The 18,030-nt window shown below is 49.0% G+C and overlaps 1 protein-coding gene across 1 annotated transcript in view; it reads left to right on the top strand.

The window, feature by feature from the left end:
- MYO1H (myosin IH) overlaps positions 1 to 16,669 on the top strand; it is a gene marked incomplete at both ends in the record, with an annotated part of 49,337 nt that extends 32,668 nt beyond the window's left edge. The window contains 14 exons of the mRNA XM_080821059.1: positions 916 to 996; positions 1,642 to 1,747; positions 2,502 to 2,619; positions 6,832 to 6,945; positions 9,285 to 9,361; positions 10,315 to 10,383; positions 12,092 to 12,176; positions 12,612 to 12,771; positions 13,783 to 13,866; positions 14,679 to 14,772; positions 14,966 to 15,021; positions 15,805 to 15,940; positions 16,360 to 16,430; positions 16,568 to 16,669. Of these exons, the coding sequence (XP_080677185.1) occupies positions 916 to 996; positions 1,642 to 1,747; positions 2,502 to 2,619; positions 6,832 to 6,945; positions 9,285 to 9,361; positions 10,315 to 10,383; positions 12,092 to 12,176; positions 12,612 to 12,771; positions 13,783 to 13,866; positions 14,679 to 14,772; positions 14,966 to 15,021; positions 15,805 to 15,940; positions 16,360 to 16,430; positions 16,568 to 16,669 (1,353 nt within the window). The remainder of the gene's footprint in view (positions 1 to 915; positions 997 to 1,641; positions 1,748 to 2,501; positions 2,620 to 6,831; positions 6,946 to 9,284; positions 9,362 to 10,314; positions 10,384 to 12,091; positions 12,177 to 12,611; positions 12,772 to 13,782; positions 13,867 to 14,678; positions 14,773 to 14,965; positions 15,022 to 15,804; positions 15,941 to 16,359; positions 16,431 to 16,567) is intronic.
- Between the last annotated feature and the right edge of the window lie 1,361 nt (positions 16,670 to 18,030).

Raw genomic sequence — 18,030 nt, 5'->3', positions numbered from 1 at the left:
CATTGTGTATATGGACCACATCTTTATCCATCTGTCTGTTGAACGGCATCTCTGCTCCTTCCACAGTTTGGTTAATTTCCTTCCTTCTTAAAGGCTGAAGAATATCTCATTGTATGGATACAAAGAAAAGAATTTTAGTGTAGAATTAATTTTTTTTAAATTGAAGATCTTTGTGGCCCCTAGGTGGCTCAGTCAGTTGAGCGTCCTATTCTTGATTTTAGCTCAGGTCATGATCTCAGGGTCATGAGATCGAGCCCCATGTCAGACTCTGCACTGAGCGTGGAGCCCACTGAAGATTTTCTCTCCCTCTCCCCTTGCCCTTCACCCACTCTCTCTCAAATAAATCTCTTAAAAATATAAATCAAGATTTTTAATAAAACAGACTATTTTGAAAACTTGTACACAGTGGGGAGAAATCAAACTGCACAAAAGCTGATGTCCTTGACCCCATATCACCAACTCTCTGAGAGCCAACTGTTCTAGCCATTTGGTTGTGTATCCTTCCAGGGATGGTTCAGACCAAGGGGTATGTGTGTGTGTGTCCCTCCTTTTCCTTTCTCTTCACACAATAATCACACACTGTACATGTGGTCCTTGTTTTGCCTTTTTTTTTTTTCCCACTTAACACCATATCCTGGAGATCATTCTTCGAGAGCTGTTCATTCTTTATGGGCTGGACTGTGAACAAGGGTAGCTTCACTGCGTCCGAGGAGAAACAATTGGACGGCCTCACCATGTAGACAGAGCCGTGGATCCGGTATTTAAACATTTCCTTCTGCATTTGTCTTTTTTCCCATCTTCCAGTGCTCCCAAAGCAATGGCTCTGGGCTGCGGTGTACACTTACGCAGGTTTCTTGAAGACCCCTTAGTGACTTCCGAAGCAGTGAACGTGGGGCTCATTTCCTTTACTTGCAGGTGCTCTGCAGGTCCAAAAACCACATCCTGAAGGAGTGCTTCCTGGTGGCTGAGTTAGAAAACCGGAGAAGGCCGCCAACGGTGAGTCAGGGGAAAGCAGGCCCATGCGGAATTGGAAAAGGTAGTAAAAATCAGCCAGAGGGTACAACTATTCTCAGTTACCTGCACATTTTGATCTGTCCTTCCTTTTTCTGAAAGCGTCCCTCTCTAACACACACTGACTAAATACATATTTTCCAAGTGTAGCAACCAGTGTGTTTACTGCGTGTGGGGCGCAAGTTTTAGCAATAACAGAATGGACAAGATCCCTGTTTTCATGGGGCGTATGATCTAGTGGAAGAGAGGAGAAGACAATACCATCAAAGAAAGAAGGGACTTTATGACACTGCAAGTGTCATAAAGGAAGCTTGGTAACCAGGAAATGGGAGGCTGATAGGGGTGATGGTCTCAATGGCGATACGGGCTCCTATGAGGTGCTCACCACGTATTTGCTGAGTGAGGAAAGCATCCTGGACAGGCACTTGTCCAGCCTCTGTTTGACCAGTCTGAGCTTGGACTTCTCAGGCCAGAACATCCGAAACCTTTTTAGTGGGTGAGATGGTAACGGGAAGGGCAATCTGTCAGAAGCTGGGATATAAAGACCTGTGCCCTAGCCAATCTTCTCTGTATTTAGTGGGAGAAGCAATGTCTATTTAGCTCATTCATTCTCTCTCTTTCTCTCTGAAGGTGGGGACTCAGTTTAAAAACAGCCTGAGCAGCCTTCTGGAAATCCTCATCTCTAAGGAACCTTCATACATCCGTTGCATCAAGCCCAATGAGAGGAAAGAACCCAGTGAGTCATGAATTGTTCTGAACACTGAGCTCAGGGAAATGAGGCTGGGCGGAAGGCCAAGATGACAGTGGGTTAAGATGCTTTAAAAAAAAAAAAAAAAGGCCCAAAACATCCCATAGCCTTGCTTCTTGTCCTTTGTACATGAATTCATTTTTAAATAATAGAAGGGAAATGAAGAGGGATGGAGAGTTTTTTGGTGGTCCCAAATGAGCATTGCTCAGAGCCTGGCCCATTTCAGGAGCAACCCAGCTGAGCCAGACAAATGTCAGAGGTGAGGGGAGCAGTGTTGCTTCCCTCCAACCAAGGAACTTTCTTCCAAGATGGTCTACGACTTGGGTATCTTCCAAGCTCATGCCATGGTCAGTGACACTGTTGTATGAAAGCCAGGCAGGAAGAGCAAATGAGTGAAGCAGACTGGGTTTAAGGCAGTAGGGAGTGGAGGGGACTGTGACAAACAGCAAAGGGCATATCATGTCCAAAGCGGCAGCCCTAGTCCCTTCCAATCAGTTGTTCCCATGTGGAACTCTAGTCCAGAATGGCCAGATATCATTTTTTTTTTAAGAGAAGCCAGAAATCCAGATTTTCCTATAAAATTCCCCCATTAACACACACACAGAGAGACAATTAGGACCTGACAAAATATGTCTGTGGCCAGATCCAGGCCACGATGGTCAGCTTGCAGCCTATGGTCTTTCTCAGCTGAAACAGAGATATGGGGTCATTTACGGTCACTCTCCCTTCTGTGTTTCCAAAGGCAAGTTTGACGACTTGCTCATAAGGCATCAGATCAAGTACCTGGGGCTGATGGAGCACCTGCGGGTGAGACGGGCGGGCTTTGCATACCGGCGGAAATACGAGCATTTCTTGCAAAGGTAACATTTGTTTTGTTGATCCTACGCCAGTACAGGATCAAAAACCAACTGTGTGGGGAGTCTCTGGGTGTGGCGATGAGTAAAAGGCCACCCCCCAGGGAACTCCAGTGGGTTCTTCTGTAACTGAGATGAACATGAACATTTTGGAGAATAGGAAACTGACTCAGGTTAGTTACCTCCTTCCCTTCGTTTCCCTAAACCTGTGACTTCTTGGAGCGCAGAAGGTCAAGGCTGATGCATAGACCTGCCACTAGGGGGGCAGACTTGGGTAGTGTACCCCTTGAGTCTGTGTACAGTTGGGGAAGACCCGCCCCACGGGGATTGTAGGTGCTGGTTTAGTGCCATCAGTCTGGCAGGGATCCTCGCAGCCTCGTGGGCTCTCCTGTGAAGCAAGTGTAGTGGTGGGAACGTGGGCGGTGAAACCACGCAAACCTGGGTGGGACTCCCCATCCTGTCTCTTCTAGCTCTGACCCATTTCCTTATGGGTAACATAGAGATTAAATTGTCTATTCTCAGGGAGTTCATCAGGACTTAATGACATAACTCCACTGCCCCCCAAATTGTTTGTGCACTAATACTTCATTGGTGGGGGGCTGCGTGTGAATTTGTGCTACCAAAAAAAAAAAAATTAACACAATCTTATGCTCTCAAGGGAAGCATAATGGCATAATGGTTGTTTCTGTAGGTGGGCGTGGTTAAATATTGGCAGTTTCGCATTTCCACCTGACTAGTAGGTTTCTTTTGAACTACAGCTTTATAAAAGTCACATCCATGAGCTTATATCTTTCATCTGATTTCTTGTATTTTGCAACTTATATCAAGGTTCTGCCTTTTGAAACTTGAGCATTTCCCAGCGGGTCTTATTTTTAGTCCCTGCTTTAGTGATCTCAGATCTTTCTTTACCAAGGAGCATGCTGGTTTTTCTTCCATGAGTCTCATGCCTTGGTAAGTGCTATCTGCTTATATGTACTTATTAAGTAATAATCTATTTCCTCGCTGTTATTTTTATTTAACTCCTAGTTAACCTACAGTGCAATACTGGTTTCTGGAGTTGAATTCAGTGATTCATCACTTACAGACAACACCCAGCGCTTATTACAAGAGCCCTCCTTAATCCCCATCCCCGTCTTGCCCATCCCCCACCCACACCCCTCCAACAGCTCTCAGTTCTTGGTCACCAAGGATCTCTTATGGCCTGTTTCCTTCTCTCCTTTTTTTCCTCTACCCCTCCCCATATGTTCATCTGTTTTCTTTATTAAATTACACATGTAAGTGAGGCCCTATGGTATTTGTCTTTCTCTGACTAATTTTGCTTAGCACAATACCCTCTAGTTCCATCCACATCCTTGGAAATGGCAAGATTTCCTTCTTTTTGATGGCTGCATAATATTCCATTGTATGTATGTATGTGTATATATATATATATATATACCACATCTTTATTCACTCATCACTTGATAGACGTTGGGGCTCTTTCCACAGTTTGGCTATTGTGGACATCGTTGCTATAAACATTGGGGTGCACGTGCCCCTTCAAATCAGTACTTTTGTCTTCTTTGGGAAAATACCTAGTAGTGCAATTGCTGGATCATAGGGTAGTTCTATTTTTAGCTTTTTGAGGAAGCTTCATACTGTTCTCCAGCCTCATTGTTATGTTAAATGATTTATATTCCTGTTGATACCCTTTACCTATAACCCCCTTATATCCTTATCACCTTGGCCCCAGCCCTAAGCAACCACTCACCTGCTTCCTGTCTCTATAGATTTCCCTATTCTGGAAGTTTCCTACGCATGGAGTCCTACAGCATGTGGCCTTTCATGACTGGTTTCTGTCACTTTGCCCAGTGTTTTCAAGGTTCATCCCTGCGGTAGCACATGTCAGTATGTCATCCCTTTTTAGGGCCAAATCATGTTCCATTTCTTGTGCGGAGAGACCCATCCGTTGGTGGGCATTTGGATTGTTTCCATTCGGGGCTATTAGGAATAACGCTGCTAGGAACACACATGTTCAGGTTTTTATGTGGACATGTGTTTTATGTTGGGGAGCTGTATACCCAGGAGTAGGTTACTAGGTCATAGGCTAACTCAGTGTTTAATTGTTTGAGGAACTACCAGCCTGTTTGCCTTTTTTTTTCCTAACGTACCTCCTTTGAACGCGGTTTTTGCTCATCAACTACTAGTTGTTCACTTTTTCACCTGTTCCTTTTTCTGAATCTGACTTCCTGCAGAGACAGCCAGAATCAGCTGCCACTGCTTGCCCTACCTGCACCCCCCCAAGCACATGCGCACATTGTGTTCCCATTTTTCTGCAGTTGTGCACTTCATAGAGCTTTTTTTCTACTTTTTTGTCATCTGAGGCTCATTTACTCTGCTGGTGAATGCTAGTGAGGTGGAAACTGGGCAGGCTGGAAGACCAGCGAAGAGGGCTGGTCTACAGGTGGGCGGCCCCGGGGGAGGGGCTGGAGCCCCTGGGAGGGGGCACCCTGCATGGCACCGCTTCCCTTGACCAGGAAGCAACTGCATCTCAGAGTTGAAAAAGACAGAATTCCCAGTCCCTCTGCCTGTGGGTGTTAAAGATCTCTACCCATTCCACCCTTCTCTGGCCGCCGCATGTCTGGATAGCTTTGATGGCATGTGCTAGTGGACTGGACAGTTGTGTCCCTACTGCGTTACCTGGGGGAGGCATGCCCCTGCGCCTTGGTGTGTGTGCCTGGACCAAGAGAGGTCATCGGGGAGGAACAGGGGACACTTAATGTCTTAGTTTCGGGCTTGTGTAATAAAGCACCATAGACTGGGTGTTATAAACAACCGAAAAGTACCTTTCACGGTTTTGGAGGCTGGAAAGCTGAGAACAAGATACCAGCATGGTCATGTTCTGGGGAGAAACCCCTCTGGGTTACATGCAGACCACCCTTCTCGCGATGATTCTCTCATCCTCATGTGATGGGAAGAGGGTGAAGGAACTCTTTGGGGTCTCTCTTAGAAGGGCGATGACCCCATTCATAGGGCCTTCAGCCTCACGACCTCGTCAGCTCCCAGAGGGCCCTCACCGCCTAATACATGGTGGCTTAGGATTTCAGCCTGTGAGTTTAGGATGAGGGGAAGACATGGACATTTACCCCATGGCAATGCCCTTAATGACTTTTTCATGAAGCGTAGTTCTGGGAAAATCAACATGTTTTTAACAGTTTAAAATGTGATTTTTATGGGGCACCTGGGTGGTTCATTTGGTTAAGCAACTGCTTTCAGCTCAGATCATGGTCCCGGAGTCCCGGGATCAAGTCCCACGTCAGGTTCCCGGCTCCATGGGGAGTCTGCTTCTCCCTCTGACCTTCTCCCCTCTCATGTTCTCTCTCTCTCTCAAATAAATAAAGTCTTTTTTAAAAAGTGATTTTAAAATAAAATGAACCATGTCACAATATTAAGGGTAAGAAGCACAGCAGGAACAGTGTAGCTAACATTTTTTGAGGTCTTGGACTGAGCCCAGTACTCTCCACGGCTTATCTCACATCAACCTCGTGACAGGCCCACGAGGAAGGTCGTGTCCCTTGTTCCCGTTGCAGAGATGAGGAGGCAAAGTGACTTGCCCAGCTCCTGAGCTGCACTTGAACCCAGTTCCTATAGCTGCAAGTCCACAGGCAGGTGGATTTATGCATTCTCTTATTTCATGATGTTGCAGACTGCATGGTCCTTTTTATAGGGACCACATCCTCGCAATGTATGCTGAAATCAGGATCCGAAGTCATCCCTGGGCCCACGTCCCTCATTACTTACCAGGCGTGGGCCCTTTTCTTCGTGTGCTGACCCATGTTTATTTTATCCTTTCATTCATCAGCAGGCGGACATTTGGGTTGTCTCTGATGAATAATGACACGGTGACGCTGTGAACGTTCTTGCGTAAGCTCATGTGTGGGCACAGGATTTCACGTCCCTGCGTAGAGTCTGTGGAGTGGAATGGGGTTTCTCGGGCCAAGTGTCCGATGATGTCAGGTTCTATGAAGACAGGCCAGACCCAGCCTGTTGAAATAGTTTCTCCCTTTTATCTTTCTTGCCAAGTGTCTATTGCTGAATTCAAGGAAGTTGGTGTGATGGGTCTGCTAGATTGTGCTGAGTGACTGGCATGCCACAGCTAAGCCAAGTGGGCCCCTGGCGGGGGGTGGGGGGCAAGTGTCCGTTCCGAGGGCTTTCTGGAAGGGCCTCTCCTCTCCCCAGGTACAAGTCCCTGTGCCCGGACACCTGGCCACACTGGCACGGACCTCCAGCAGAGGGCGTGGAAAGGCTGATCCAGTACATGGGCTACACACCGGAGGAGTACAAGTTAGGGAGGTAAGTGGCTAGGAAATCCCCGTTAAAAGGTTCTGTGCATTCTTCCGTATGCATCAAGAGCCTGGAGATGAACTTTTAAAGGAGTCCAAGCAGATCCTCCCATCCACTCAATTTAAATGCAGCTCCGTAAAGAAGGAAAAAACCTCCTGTGTGTGCCTGCTCTCAGTACTTTGCTCACCCCAAGTACATTCCACAATACCTCTGAGAGTGGTGGGGTATCCTGCACTCAACTCAGTTCTGACACCATCTACTGCGGGTAGCGTCAGATGCCCAAGATAAGGACTCAGTCCCACAAGACTGTCTGTCCCCCAACTTCAGATGCCAGTTCCAAGTCCGCATTGTCACCTGTGCATCTGACGACCAACTGGACATCTATTAGAGGTTCTCGGGACCCTCTCTTTGGGTTCAACTGATTTGCTAGAGGGGCTCACAGAACTCAGAGTGACTGGATCCCAGGCTTATTACTCAAGGATAGAACTCAGGAACAGCCAGATGGTTGAGATGCATTGGGTAGGGTATAGGGGAAAAGCATAGAGCTTCCACGCCCTCTCCCGGCACACCCAGATCATCAAACCATGTCCTTTCTGGAGTCTTATGGAAGCTTCTTTACACAGGCATGATTGATAAAACCACTGGCCGGTGGTCATCATCCCTTCAACCCCCGGCCCCTCTCCCCAGGTAGGGGGTGGGGCTGAAAGTTCTGAGCTTCTCATCTCAAGATTGGTTCCTCTGGCAACCAGCCCCCATCATTAGGCTATCCAGGGGACTTGGTGAACATCACCTCCTTAGCATAAACTCAGGTGTGGTGTGGCCTGAGGGATCTGCTGTAGATAGCAAGACATCCACTTCACTGTTATCACTTTGAAACTATCTCAGGAACAAAGTCCAAATATTATAACCAAAGATGCCCCTACTGCCAATTATAAGGGTTTGGGGAGCTAGCTATGGCACTAGAATGGGACCAAAACCAAATACATATTTCTTATTACGAATCACAGTATCACAAGCTCCACGTGGTTGGAAGGGTGTTGGAGGAGATGAAGCTAGAAGGGAGACCTGTGTTCTAAACCTGACCCAGGGCTGGGTTGCACCTCTTTGCCTGCAAAATGAGTTTGCCTGGGCTTTTTTATTGTTCAAATGCACGCGGGACCTCTCAGAGGGGGTATTAGGACTTACGTGATGTGAAAGATCCCGTGGCATCCCAGAAGGTGTTCTAGAACTCCGAGCACATTGCTGTAGTGGTTGTCGTCCAGGAGCAGGAGACCTTTCACACACGATGATAGATAGCATTGAGGCAGACTCTGTGGGGGTGAACCGGGAAGATTTTAGTCTATCCTCTTAGTCATTTTGGTCAGGGTTGATATGGTGGTAAGGACCAGTGCCTAAGGATGTAGACAGGCATTCCCAGGCTGCAGAAAATTTCTGCCATGGAATGCATCGATGGACTTTGCCCTCCCACTCCTAACTCCCACTTGGATATAGCCCTCTCTGGCCACCCTGGTCCCTCTCCAGCCTTATGCTTCTGTCTTGGGCCCTGCTTCAAGAATTAATTACAGTTCCAATCCAGATCCATGAGAATGGGGTTAGAGCATTCTGAGGGAGACAGACCGTGGAGATAGGTCATAGGTGGTCTCTGTCCCTCTTCCGCAATCTGGGAACGTGGGATCACGTGTACTGAGGCACTGCTGCCCCCTTGTGGCTGCGCTGGGAAGTTTCCCTCACAAGGTGGGTAGGGCATGCCAGAAGTGATGGACATTGATCATTGATCTTCGCTGGTTGATGGGATCTTTCATACTTAAACTCCTATTCCTTGTCATCAATTTTCAAAATCCAGGGAGGTGATGTAAGGGTAAAATGGTGTCATAGTTTCCTGAGGCTGGATGACAAAGGCCTGTAGACTGGCTGGCTTAAAATAACAGGAAAATTACACTTTCATGGTTAGTTCTCAAGGCTCCAAGTCCAACATCAAGGTGTGGGTGGGCTCTGTGGGAGACTCCTTCCTTGACTCTTCCAGCTTCTTCTGGCTCCTGACATTCCGTGGCTTGTGGTCCCATCCCTCCAGCCTCTGCCTGTCTTCACATAAACTTCCCTCCGTGTGTGTGTGTGTGTGTGTGTGTGTGTCCCCTTTTCTGTCTCTTACAGGCACACACACATTGGATTTAGGCCACTCCTAATTCCATACACTCTCCTCTCCGTCCCTACCTTGATGACATCTGCAAAGACCCTATTTCCCGATAAGATCACATCATGAGGCTCTAGGGCAGGGGACACTGTGGAAGCCAGGGCAGCTGGTAACCGACCAAATTAATCATCACAACAATCTCTCTTTCCACTTCTAGAACCAAAATCTTCATTCGTTTCCCCAGAACTCTATTTGCTACCGAAGATGCCTTTGAATTCAGTAAACATCAATTAGGTACGATTTTCTCTGTCTTGACTGCAGCAGAATGTGAAATGAACCAGCTTAGCGTGGGAGGGGTCTTACACAAGGTTTTTGAGAGTGTCAGAAGTGTTGGCTTTGGAAACCCAGAACAAGATATGGGGCTATATGATAAAATACATGTGGATGTATGCCGTAATCCGTGTTTGGAGGGCAGTCACAGGTGCACACGGACACTTAAACCCTGGATTGCTGTCCCAGTTCTCGGTAGGCCCCAAGTCTTGTGTCACACCAGGGCCTAAGCCTCCAGTGAAGCATTGAAAACTTCATTCATGCCAGTATCTGATGTCGGAAGGTGTTGCTTCCAAGCCGCAGCTGGGGCCGGGTGTGTGAACCAGGAGGGAGGAAAGTTACGGGGCGGGGGCAGAGGAGTGCAAAATTTTTCTGAAACTACTGGAGTGGGGTGGGGCGTCTCCATTGAAATCCCGAGTGGTCTATTGAGTCATCTGAGTGCTTGCTGCATATTAAGTCTCTGGCACTTGGGACCTCGGTGTGTTCTTAGAACAAACCTACGTGGCCATACTATCTCCACTTTCATTCTGGGAAACTGAGGTCCAAGATGTCAGTAACTTGCTGAAGGCTGCATGGCTCGTAAGCAGCAGAGCTGGGGTTTGAACACGGGTCTCTCTAGCTTCGGGATCTGGGCTTGTCACCACCGTGTTTGCTGATCTCATTTTTATTTCTATTTATTTATTTTTTTGATCCTCACGGCAGCACGCCCTGATCCTGGGACCTGGGATGGGGCCCGTGCTGGCTGCAGGTGGGACAGAGGGGGTCTGTCAGTTTCTAACCAGCCTCTGGGGGGACGGGATGCCACTGGTCTGCAGGGGTGGGGCGTGGTATTGAGGCTGCCTCTGACCTCCCCTCTGAAGAGCACAACTACACAGTCACACAGCCGAAAGCTGTTTCACCAACCCTTTTATTTTCAGTTGCAAGGATCCAAGCCACATACAAAGCCTGCCTAGAAAGGAGAATGTATGTGAAAAAAAGACAGGCAGGTAAGAATGAAACAGAAGCTTGCCCGTTCACAATGAGCCAGAGCTCTGCTCGGTCTCTCTGACCTGGGCGGCACCTGGAGGCAGAGACTCTGTTGGGGCTTTGCTCCCCCTGCCCATCCATCCTTGAAACCTGGGTGTGGCTTGTTTTTATTCTACTAACGGCCATTCTAACATAGTGACTGACCCGTTTGGGTCCAACAGACGTGGTTTATTTGATCCCCAGCATGTGTGCTTTTAAAGAATAATTTTTTTATTTTTATTTTTTAAGATTTTATTTATTCATTCGATAGCACAAGCAGGAGGAGTGGCAGGCAGAGGGAGAGGGAGAAGCAGGCTCCCTGCTGACCAGAGAGCCTGATGTGGGGCTCGATCCCAGGATCCCGGGATCATGACTTGAGTCGAAGGCAGACGATTAATTGACTGAACCACACAGGTGCCCAAAGAATAGTTTTTTCAAAAGGATACTCACCCTGGGAGTATCCAGGAACCTGTCCCCTGTGGCTCTCCCATCCCTTCTCAACACCGTACCCGCATCCCTCTCCTAAATTTTGCCTTTATCCTTCCCTTGCTTTTCTGGATAGTTTTACCATCATCATTTAGTGATGGAAGCATCACTAAACGATATAGTTAGTGGCTGGCATGTTTTGACATTCATAAAATTATACCATTTGTAATTTTAGGGACATTTTTGTTCCTGAAATTCAACCAGCCAACGTTATGTAGATGTGGTCGTTTATTTTCACAGCTGCATAAGATGGCATGAGATCAGATGTTGGCAAACTTTTTCTTCAAGGCCAGATGGTCCTTTAGACTTGTGGGTCATCTGGCCCCGGTCACGGCTACTCAGTTTTGACGTTGTAGCAGGAAGGTATTTTGGCAATACATAAATAAATGAGCATAGCCCTGTGGCAATAAAGCTTTATTTACAAAAGCAGATGTCCGGCCAGAGGGCTGTAGTTTGCGGACCCCTGTGCTGTACAAGTATACCACAGTCCAGCCATTCTGTTGATAGTCCTTTGTTTTTGGAACAGAAACAGTGCTGCTATGAGGAATAAAAGCATTTTTTTAAAAAGTTTTATTCATTCATTTGAGACAGAGAGGGAGAATCTCAAGCAGACTCCGTGCTGAGCGCAGAGCCTGACGCGGGGCTTAATCCCATGACCCATGAGACCATGGCCTGAGCTGAAACCAAGAGTCAGACACTTAATCAACTGGGCCACCCAGGTGCCCCAGAAAACATTTTTTAAAAATCAGAATACTGAACAAAATATGAAAAGCATTTAAAAATTGGGAAACAAGCCAGAAATCTCTGTGTCCCAATTGACATATCTCAATTTTTAAGTGTGGATAACTAAAGCACACACTGCATGAGACCAGCCAAATGCAGCCCCACGACTAACATGTGCCCCTCAAGACCTGGGGAAACTGACCCCCTCAGTGCAATTTCGGGGCTCTCCTTGAAGCCTCCCGCACCGCCGGAGTTGCTCAGTCGTCCTGGTTCAGTGGCCTGAGCACCCTCAGATAGAAACTGGCGACATTCTGCAACTTTCCATTTGGGGGGTGGGGGGGTGGGGGGCTGGCCCAGGGTGGAGGTGGGCATCCAGGTGTTTGGGGGAGGGGGTGAGCGGTTCTGAGAAAAAAAAAAAAAGCCTTTTCTATTTAAATGCGATTGTGCTTGCCTTCTAATGCCAGCAGTGAACTCTTTCAGCCATCAGACTGGAGGCGCACTGGCGTGGGGCCCTGGCTCGGAAGGCGGCCAGTAGGAGAAGGTGGGCTGTGCGGACCGTGAGGAAGTGAGTTCTCTCCAGAAGGTGATCGTGGGTCTTGGTTGAGTTCTTGGGCTTTGGGCAGAAAGCTGAGCTTCTCCCCAGGATGCCAGGCCTTAGGGATTCAGTTCCACTGCTTTCCTCCGAGCTCCCTAATCTGACGGTGATCATAATTCACTATGCTTGTTAGTTTCTCTCAGTTCAAAAGCCACGAGAGTCAGCTGCCTCCCGGTGTCAGTTGATGTCCACAACTAATTCAAACTGCTCAGGACAAAACCAAAAATGGTGTGGGTGAAACAGAATGTGTCTTTGGGCAGACTTGACCTGTGGGCTATGTGACCGTCACCCTCCTTGGCGACCAAAGCAATCTCTGCCATTTTGGCCTCCTTTAAAATCAAACAGGTGGAGAGAGTCTCAGAGCAGAAATCGGCCAGAAAGCTAACAAAACACTTGCCTCTTTAGGTTCATAAAGGGATTCATCAACCGAAACAAAGCCCTCTGCCCAGACAACGAGGAGTTTATCGTGTTCGTGAGGAAGAATTACATCTTGAAACTTCGGTATCATGTCCCAAAGAATGTCTTGGACAAGAGCTGGCTGAGGCCTCCTGGCATCTTGGAAAATGTGAGGACCGAATGGGGACTCCTGCTGCAAGTGACTCGGGCACTGATGGGCTAAGCTTTTGTTGTCTTCGTGCACCCTCCTTGGCTGGAAAGGGTCGCCTTAGCAAAGCACTTCTTTTTGCAAGGCTGTTACACAAGAAATATCACTCCTCCAAATTCATACTCTAAAGCCAACAGAGGTCTGTTTGCACAGAGCTCTTGTGGATAGTTCCTATCCTGTCGTAATCTTCCCGCTAACTTCTAATAATTGTCACGGGGGAAAGTATTTCTCAAAAGTGGATTCTGAGGACCCTCTGTCTAGAGCACAATGGGGGACAATATAAGATCCTGGGTCCCAGCCTGGGTCTACTGAGCATCTCCAAGAGTCCTTTTCTCTTCTGCCAGGTCCTCAGATGACTCAAACACATTCAAATTTAAGAACCAGTAGTTTAGGGCACCTGGGTGGTTCAGCTATTAAGCATCTACCTTCAGCTCAGGTCATGATCCCAGGGTCCTGGGATGGAGCCCCACATCAGGCTCCCTGCTCAGCGGAGAGCCTGCTTTTCCCTCTCCCACTCCTCCGGCTTGTATTCCCTCTCTCACTGTCTCTGTCAAATAAATAAATAAAATCTTCAAAGAAAAAAAAACAAAAACCAGTAGCTTAGCAAGAGTGAAAAAGTAGTACAAGATTGGCAAATGAGCTGCTTTCTTGGAGTTTAAAATACTAATGCTGTACTTAATTATTTTTAAGAAAGATTTTTATTTATTTGACAGAGAGCACAAGCATGGGGAGTGGCAGGCAGAGAGGGAGAGGGAGAAGCAGGCTTTCCACTGCGGGGAACCCGACACAGGGCTCGATCCCAGGACCCTGGGATCAGGACCTGAGCCGAAGGCAGCCACCCAGGCCTCCCTACTGCTGTACTTTACATGAGACTGGATTCAACTGTGCTTTCAAAGCATCTGTCTTGGTGGCCACAGCCCAAGAACAGGGTGTGAGCAGGGCAGGTGGGACAGACATGTGTTCTCCACACAGGCGTCCGACCTGCTCAGGAAAATGTGCACAAGGAACCTGGTCCGGAAGTACTGTTGCGGGATCACAGCGGAGAGGAAAGCGCTGGTAGGGGCTTGGGGGTGGGTGGGGTGGGAGCATGGGCAGATGACCGGGTGGGGGAGGGGCTAGGGCTGGCGCCTGCCCGCCATCTCTTCTGGGAGCCAAGGGGCGCACTGGGCCCATGCCTCATACGTGTGTTGAGGATTAAACACACCTAGGCCACTTGGCGCAGAGCCCTGGTTCAAGGGCAGCTGTTACGAGTAATGTGGCTCCTGGTGTTGCCGTGGGAACCTGACCCAGATAGTCTCCTACGCTGCCCAGAATGCAGGACCCATGCAGACCAATGCAGAGCATGGCTCTGCTGCAGGGTTTGGTTCATGCTTACCCACAAGTCAGCGGACTTTTTCTGTAAAGCCCTAGAGGGTAACATCTTGGAGTCTGCGGGCCCCATGAGCGCTGTTCCAATCAGTCTACTCTGCTGGCACAGCATGAAAGGATGGCAGAGCCATGCTGCTAAAACACACAAACCCCCCACCCCCAAAAAGCTAAAAAATTGGGCAGCAGGCTGGGTTTGGCCCTTGGGTTGTAGTTTGCAGATCTCGGACCTAGGTGGAAGGACCTGCTCTCTGAAATTCTGAAAATCCCACTTCCGGGGAGAGCGTGCAAGAGACTGGCCTTAGGTGTCTGCTCCGGTCTCTGCCAGTATCATTTTTAGGGCATTTTGGCCAAAGCCTGGAATGTGTTGTGATTTCTGTGCCAAAGGAGGCCGAGGCTCCTACAGCTTATCAAGGAAAGTAAGTCGTCCCGTGGACCTAAGGAGCCTCTGTCCCAAGGATCCTCGCAGCTACTACTTTGTCCTTCCAATTCTGTATCACCAGATGCAGCAAAAGGTGGTTATGAGTGAACTCTTCAGGGGAAAGAAAGAAGGTTATGCAGAAGTCCTAAGCCAGCCCTTTGCCGACAGCCGGATCGGTAAGTACATTTTTCCATCTGTGCACTCGCTTCTCCTATTTTAAGGCTCGAAAGAAGATGCCTGACTCTGTAGCATGTCCTGACCACAGCTGAGGTCCTGGTCACAGAGGGGCATAAACCCAGCAGATGTCAGTGGCTTTGGTACGAAGATGGTATTTGGTGATGATTCGCTGTGTTCTGGTTCCCTCCCCAGATGAAGGAGACATTAATCCCAAAGTGCTTCAACTCATTAGCAATGAGAAAATCCAGGTATGGAAACATGGGTCCCTGGGTCTGGCAGGATTCCCTTAATGGGGTCTGTTTTCTGTATGAAGAGCATCTGGAAAAACTGTTGAAATGCAGGGGTGCGTGTGGGTGGGCTGGGCTCTCCACCGTAATGCTCTGGGTATTAATGAAGATTGTGGGGCCCATGTGACCTCTAGGTATCTGGTCCTTATGTCAGCCTAGAAACTGGGTTTGGTTTTCTTTCCTTTTAAAAAGATTTTGAGAGAGCATGAGCATGAGCGGGGGTAGTGGGAGAGGGAGAAGCGGACTCCCCACCCAACAGAAAGCCTGATGTGGGACTCGATCCCAGGACCCTAGGATCATGACCTGAGCCGAAGGCAGACACTCAACTGGTTAAGTCACCCGGGTGCCCCGTGGGTTTGGTTTTCTGTGAAACTGAGTGCAGTGCAGCCATGAACTTCATCACTGAACGTCTCCTATTAGAAGCAATATGGTAGGGTGTCAGCACGGACATCATAACTGAGCTGTGTGCCATTCAGGTTCCTGAAGCTCTTGCCGCCTCTGTCCTTCTGTGAGTGGGGATGGCGGGAATAGTGAGAGGCCAAAGGGGTCAATGGTGGGAAACGCTGTGTGGTAATACCAGTCTATATGAGCCTCTCTCTGTCTCTCTCTCTCTGGTAATACCAATCTGTGTGAGCTTCTCTCCCTCCAAGTGCTTGAAGTAACTGGTCTTAGCAGAGTCTGGAGGAACAAGGAACTCTGTCCTCTGCCCTGTCCCCCTACGGAGTCACATTGCCTTCCTTGCAGTATGGTATCCCGGTCATCAAATATGACAGGAAAGGCTTCAAGGCCCGGCCGCGCCAACTCCTCCTGACTCAGAAGGCAGCTTATGTGGTGGAGCTTGCCAAAATCAAGCAGAAAATAGATTACTCAGCCCTCAGAGGTAAGAAGCCAGCCATCTCCAGACCGTTCCCTGGACTTAGCTCCCCAGGCGGAGGGGAACGGGACGGGTACACACCTCTACTGGAAAACAGAAGTGTAGGGTGCCCAGAAAGCTTGGGGCTGGCTGCCTGAGCCTGGCCTGTGTGTTTTTTCTGGCATAAATGTCAGCGGCCGCCCCTTCCCCCAAGTATCCAGGTCAGACGACAGGCACCTTCTCCGAGGACCTGTGTTGTAGCCCGAGCACAGCCCTTCACAGCCTCCTAGCAATGCTGACCGCTGGGGTGTGCCACTCACCCTCTGGGGCCCAGCAAGGAGGGACAGAGGGTGGGATGGGGGTGCCCCCAGGTACACCGCTTCTTTTTTCTGCGTGAATGTCAAGTTGTCCAGTTCCAGGTCCCTAACTCAGGGATCTGTCCTCAGGTGTCTCTACTAGTAGCCTCAGTGATGGCATCTTGGTCATTCACGTCTCGCCAGAGGACCACAAGCAAAAGGTAAGCGACGGCCACCAGTGTCTGCCAGGGGAGAGTGACCGTGCCACGCTCAGCTGCCCACCGGGAAGCCTCCGGAGGGGAGTGTATTTTTCTTTGAAGCCACTGCTTCTGAAACCATCACGTCCTCTCTGCCTCAGGGCGATGCTGTCTTACAGTGTGAGCACGTTTTCGAAGCAGTCACCAAGCTCATCATGCTGGCGAAGAGGGGGAATGTTGTGAATGTCGTTCAGGGAAGGTAGGTGGTTTCTTCAGCCATCCCTTGTTTTCCAAGGTGACCCGGGGGCTGATGGCCCGGTTCTCCAAGGAGGGCCTTCCATCCCTGGGGGAAGCCGTCAGCCAGTGAAAGGTGGACCTATGGGCCAGGACAGGTGACAGCTGCACCTTCCCCTGGTTGAGGCCTATTGTCTGAGCACCGTGGGCCACAGCCTGGCAGGCTGCTTACCATGGATGAGTGGCCAGGGATAACATTTCTTTAGGACACAGAGGAAAAATACTTGGCACAGAGGGTGCTCTTACCTGAGTCTTTCTCAAGTCTGAGGGCGCCACCATGTTTTCTGTTACACGGGCACACGGTGGCTGAGCAGCAGGCCTGTGTCAGCTGGCTGGTCAGGGACAGTGTGGGGGTCCCTGAGGCTGAATCCCGGAGACTCCCAGACCTCCTCCAGGCAGGCTGCACCCCTCCGCCCCCCAATGCTGCTGCTCTTAGTGGGTCTCAAGTCCCTGTAGGCTGATGGGCAAATTCCTCTGTGCAAGAGGGAGAGAGAGTGGGGAGCGCTCCCCCGACGGGAGCCCTGGCCACCTCGTGATGGGCCCCCTGAAGAACTAAACATGCTAAGTTGATCTGGAAATAGCCACAGAAACAAGGGGTAGGTTTCCTGGTTGTGGCAATGGTTGTCTTTTGAGGACTCAAATATGCAGTAAAACTCTGTAATAATACAAACGGGAATTTGATCTCGAAGCCCCATAAGTGTATTTCCTGAACGTCAGTCATTGATTACTTGGTGTGTTTTCAGTTTACAGTTTTATATCAGCCCTGGAAAAAAAGGCACGATTGTTTTTGATACAGGGCCGGAAGAACAAATCTATAAAGATAAAAATGGCCAGTTAACCGTGGTGAGTGGCTGTGGTGGGAGGTGAGTTTTACCTGAGAATGCAGATTAAAATGTGGCCATTTTCAGCCCTCCTCTAGACTTTTCATATCTCCCTCTATTCCCTATTCTACATCAAAACAACAGGTGGTACTGATGCCCGAGGCACACATTCACACACAGAACGAAAGGATTTGAAGAAAGCAAGCTTATCTCCCATTTCTAGTTGTTAGTGAACAGGATGGTGATGTTAAGTCCTTCTCAGTTTTAAATGTTGAAGGCAACTTTTCACTTGAGGGTGGAGGCTGAGGCTTTGTGGTGTCTCCCGCCTTGGACTCTCCTGGCAAGCTTCTAGAAATACCCATGCCAGAGTTTTGGCCCTGGATGCTGTGATGGGACTGGTGCAGGCTGTGGCCTGCTCTTTGCCATGGGAGCCATGTCGGTCTGAAAAGCAGAGCTGACTGCTGTCTGGTGAAGTCCAGGCTGGGTGCTCAGTGCTTAGTCTTCCCCAT

Source organism: Martes martes (assembly GCF_963455335.1).
Source record: "Martes martes genome assembly, chromosome: 13".
Lineage (NCBI taxonomy): Eukaryota > Metazoa > Chordata > Mammalia > Carnivora > Mustelidae > Martes > Martes martes.
This window is presented reverse-complemented; position numbering and strand designations above follow the sequence as displayed.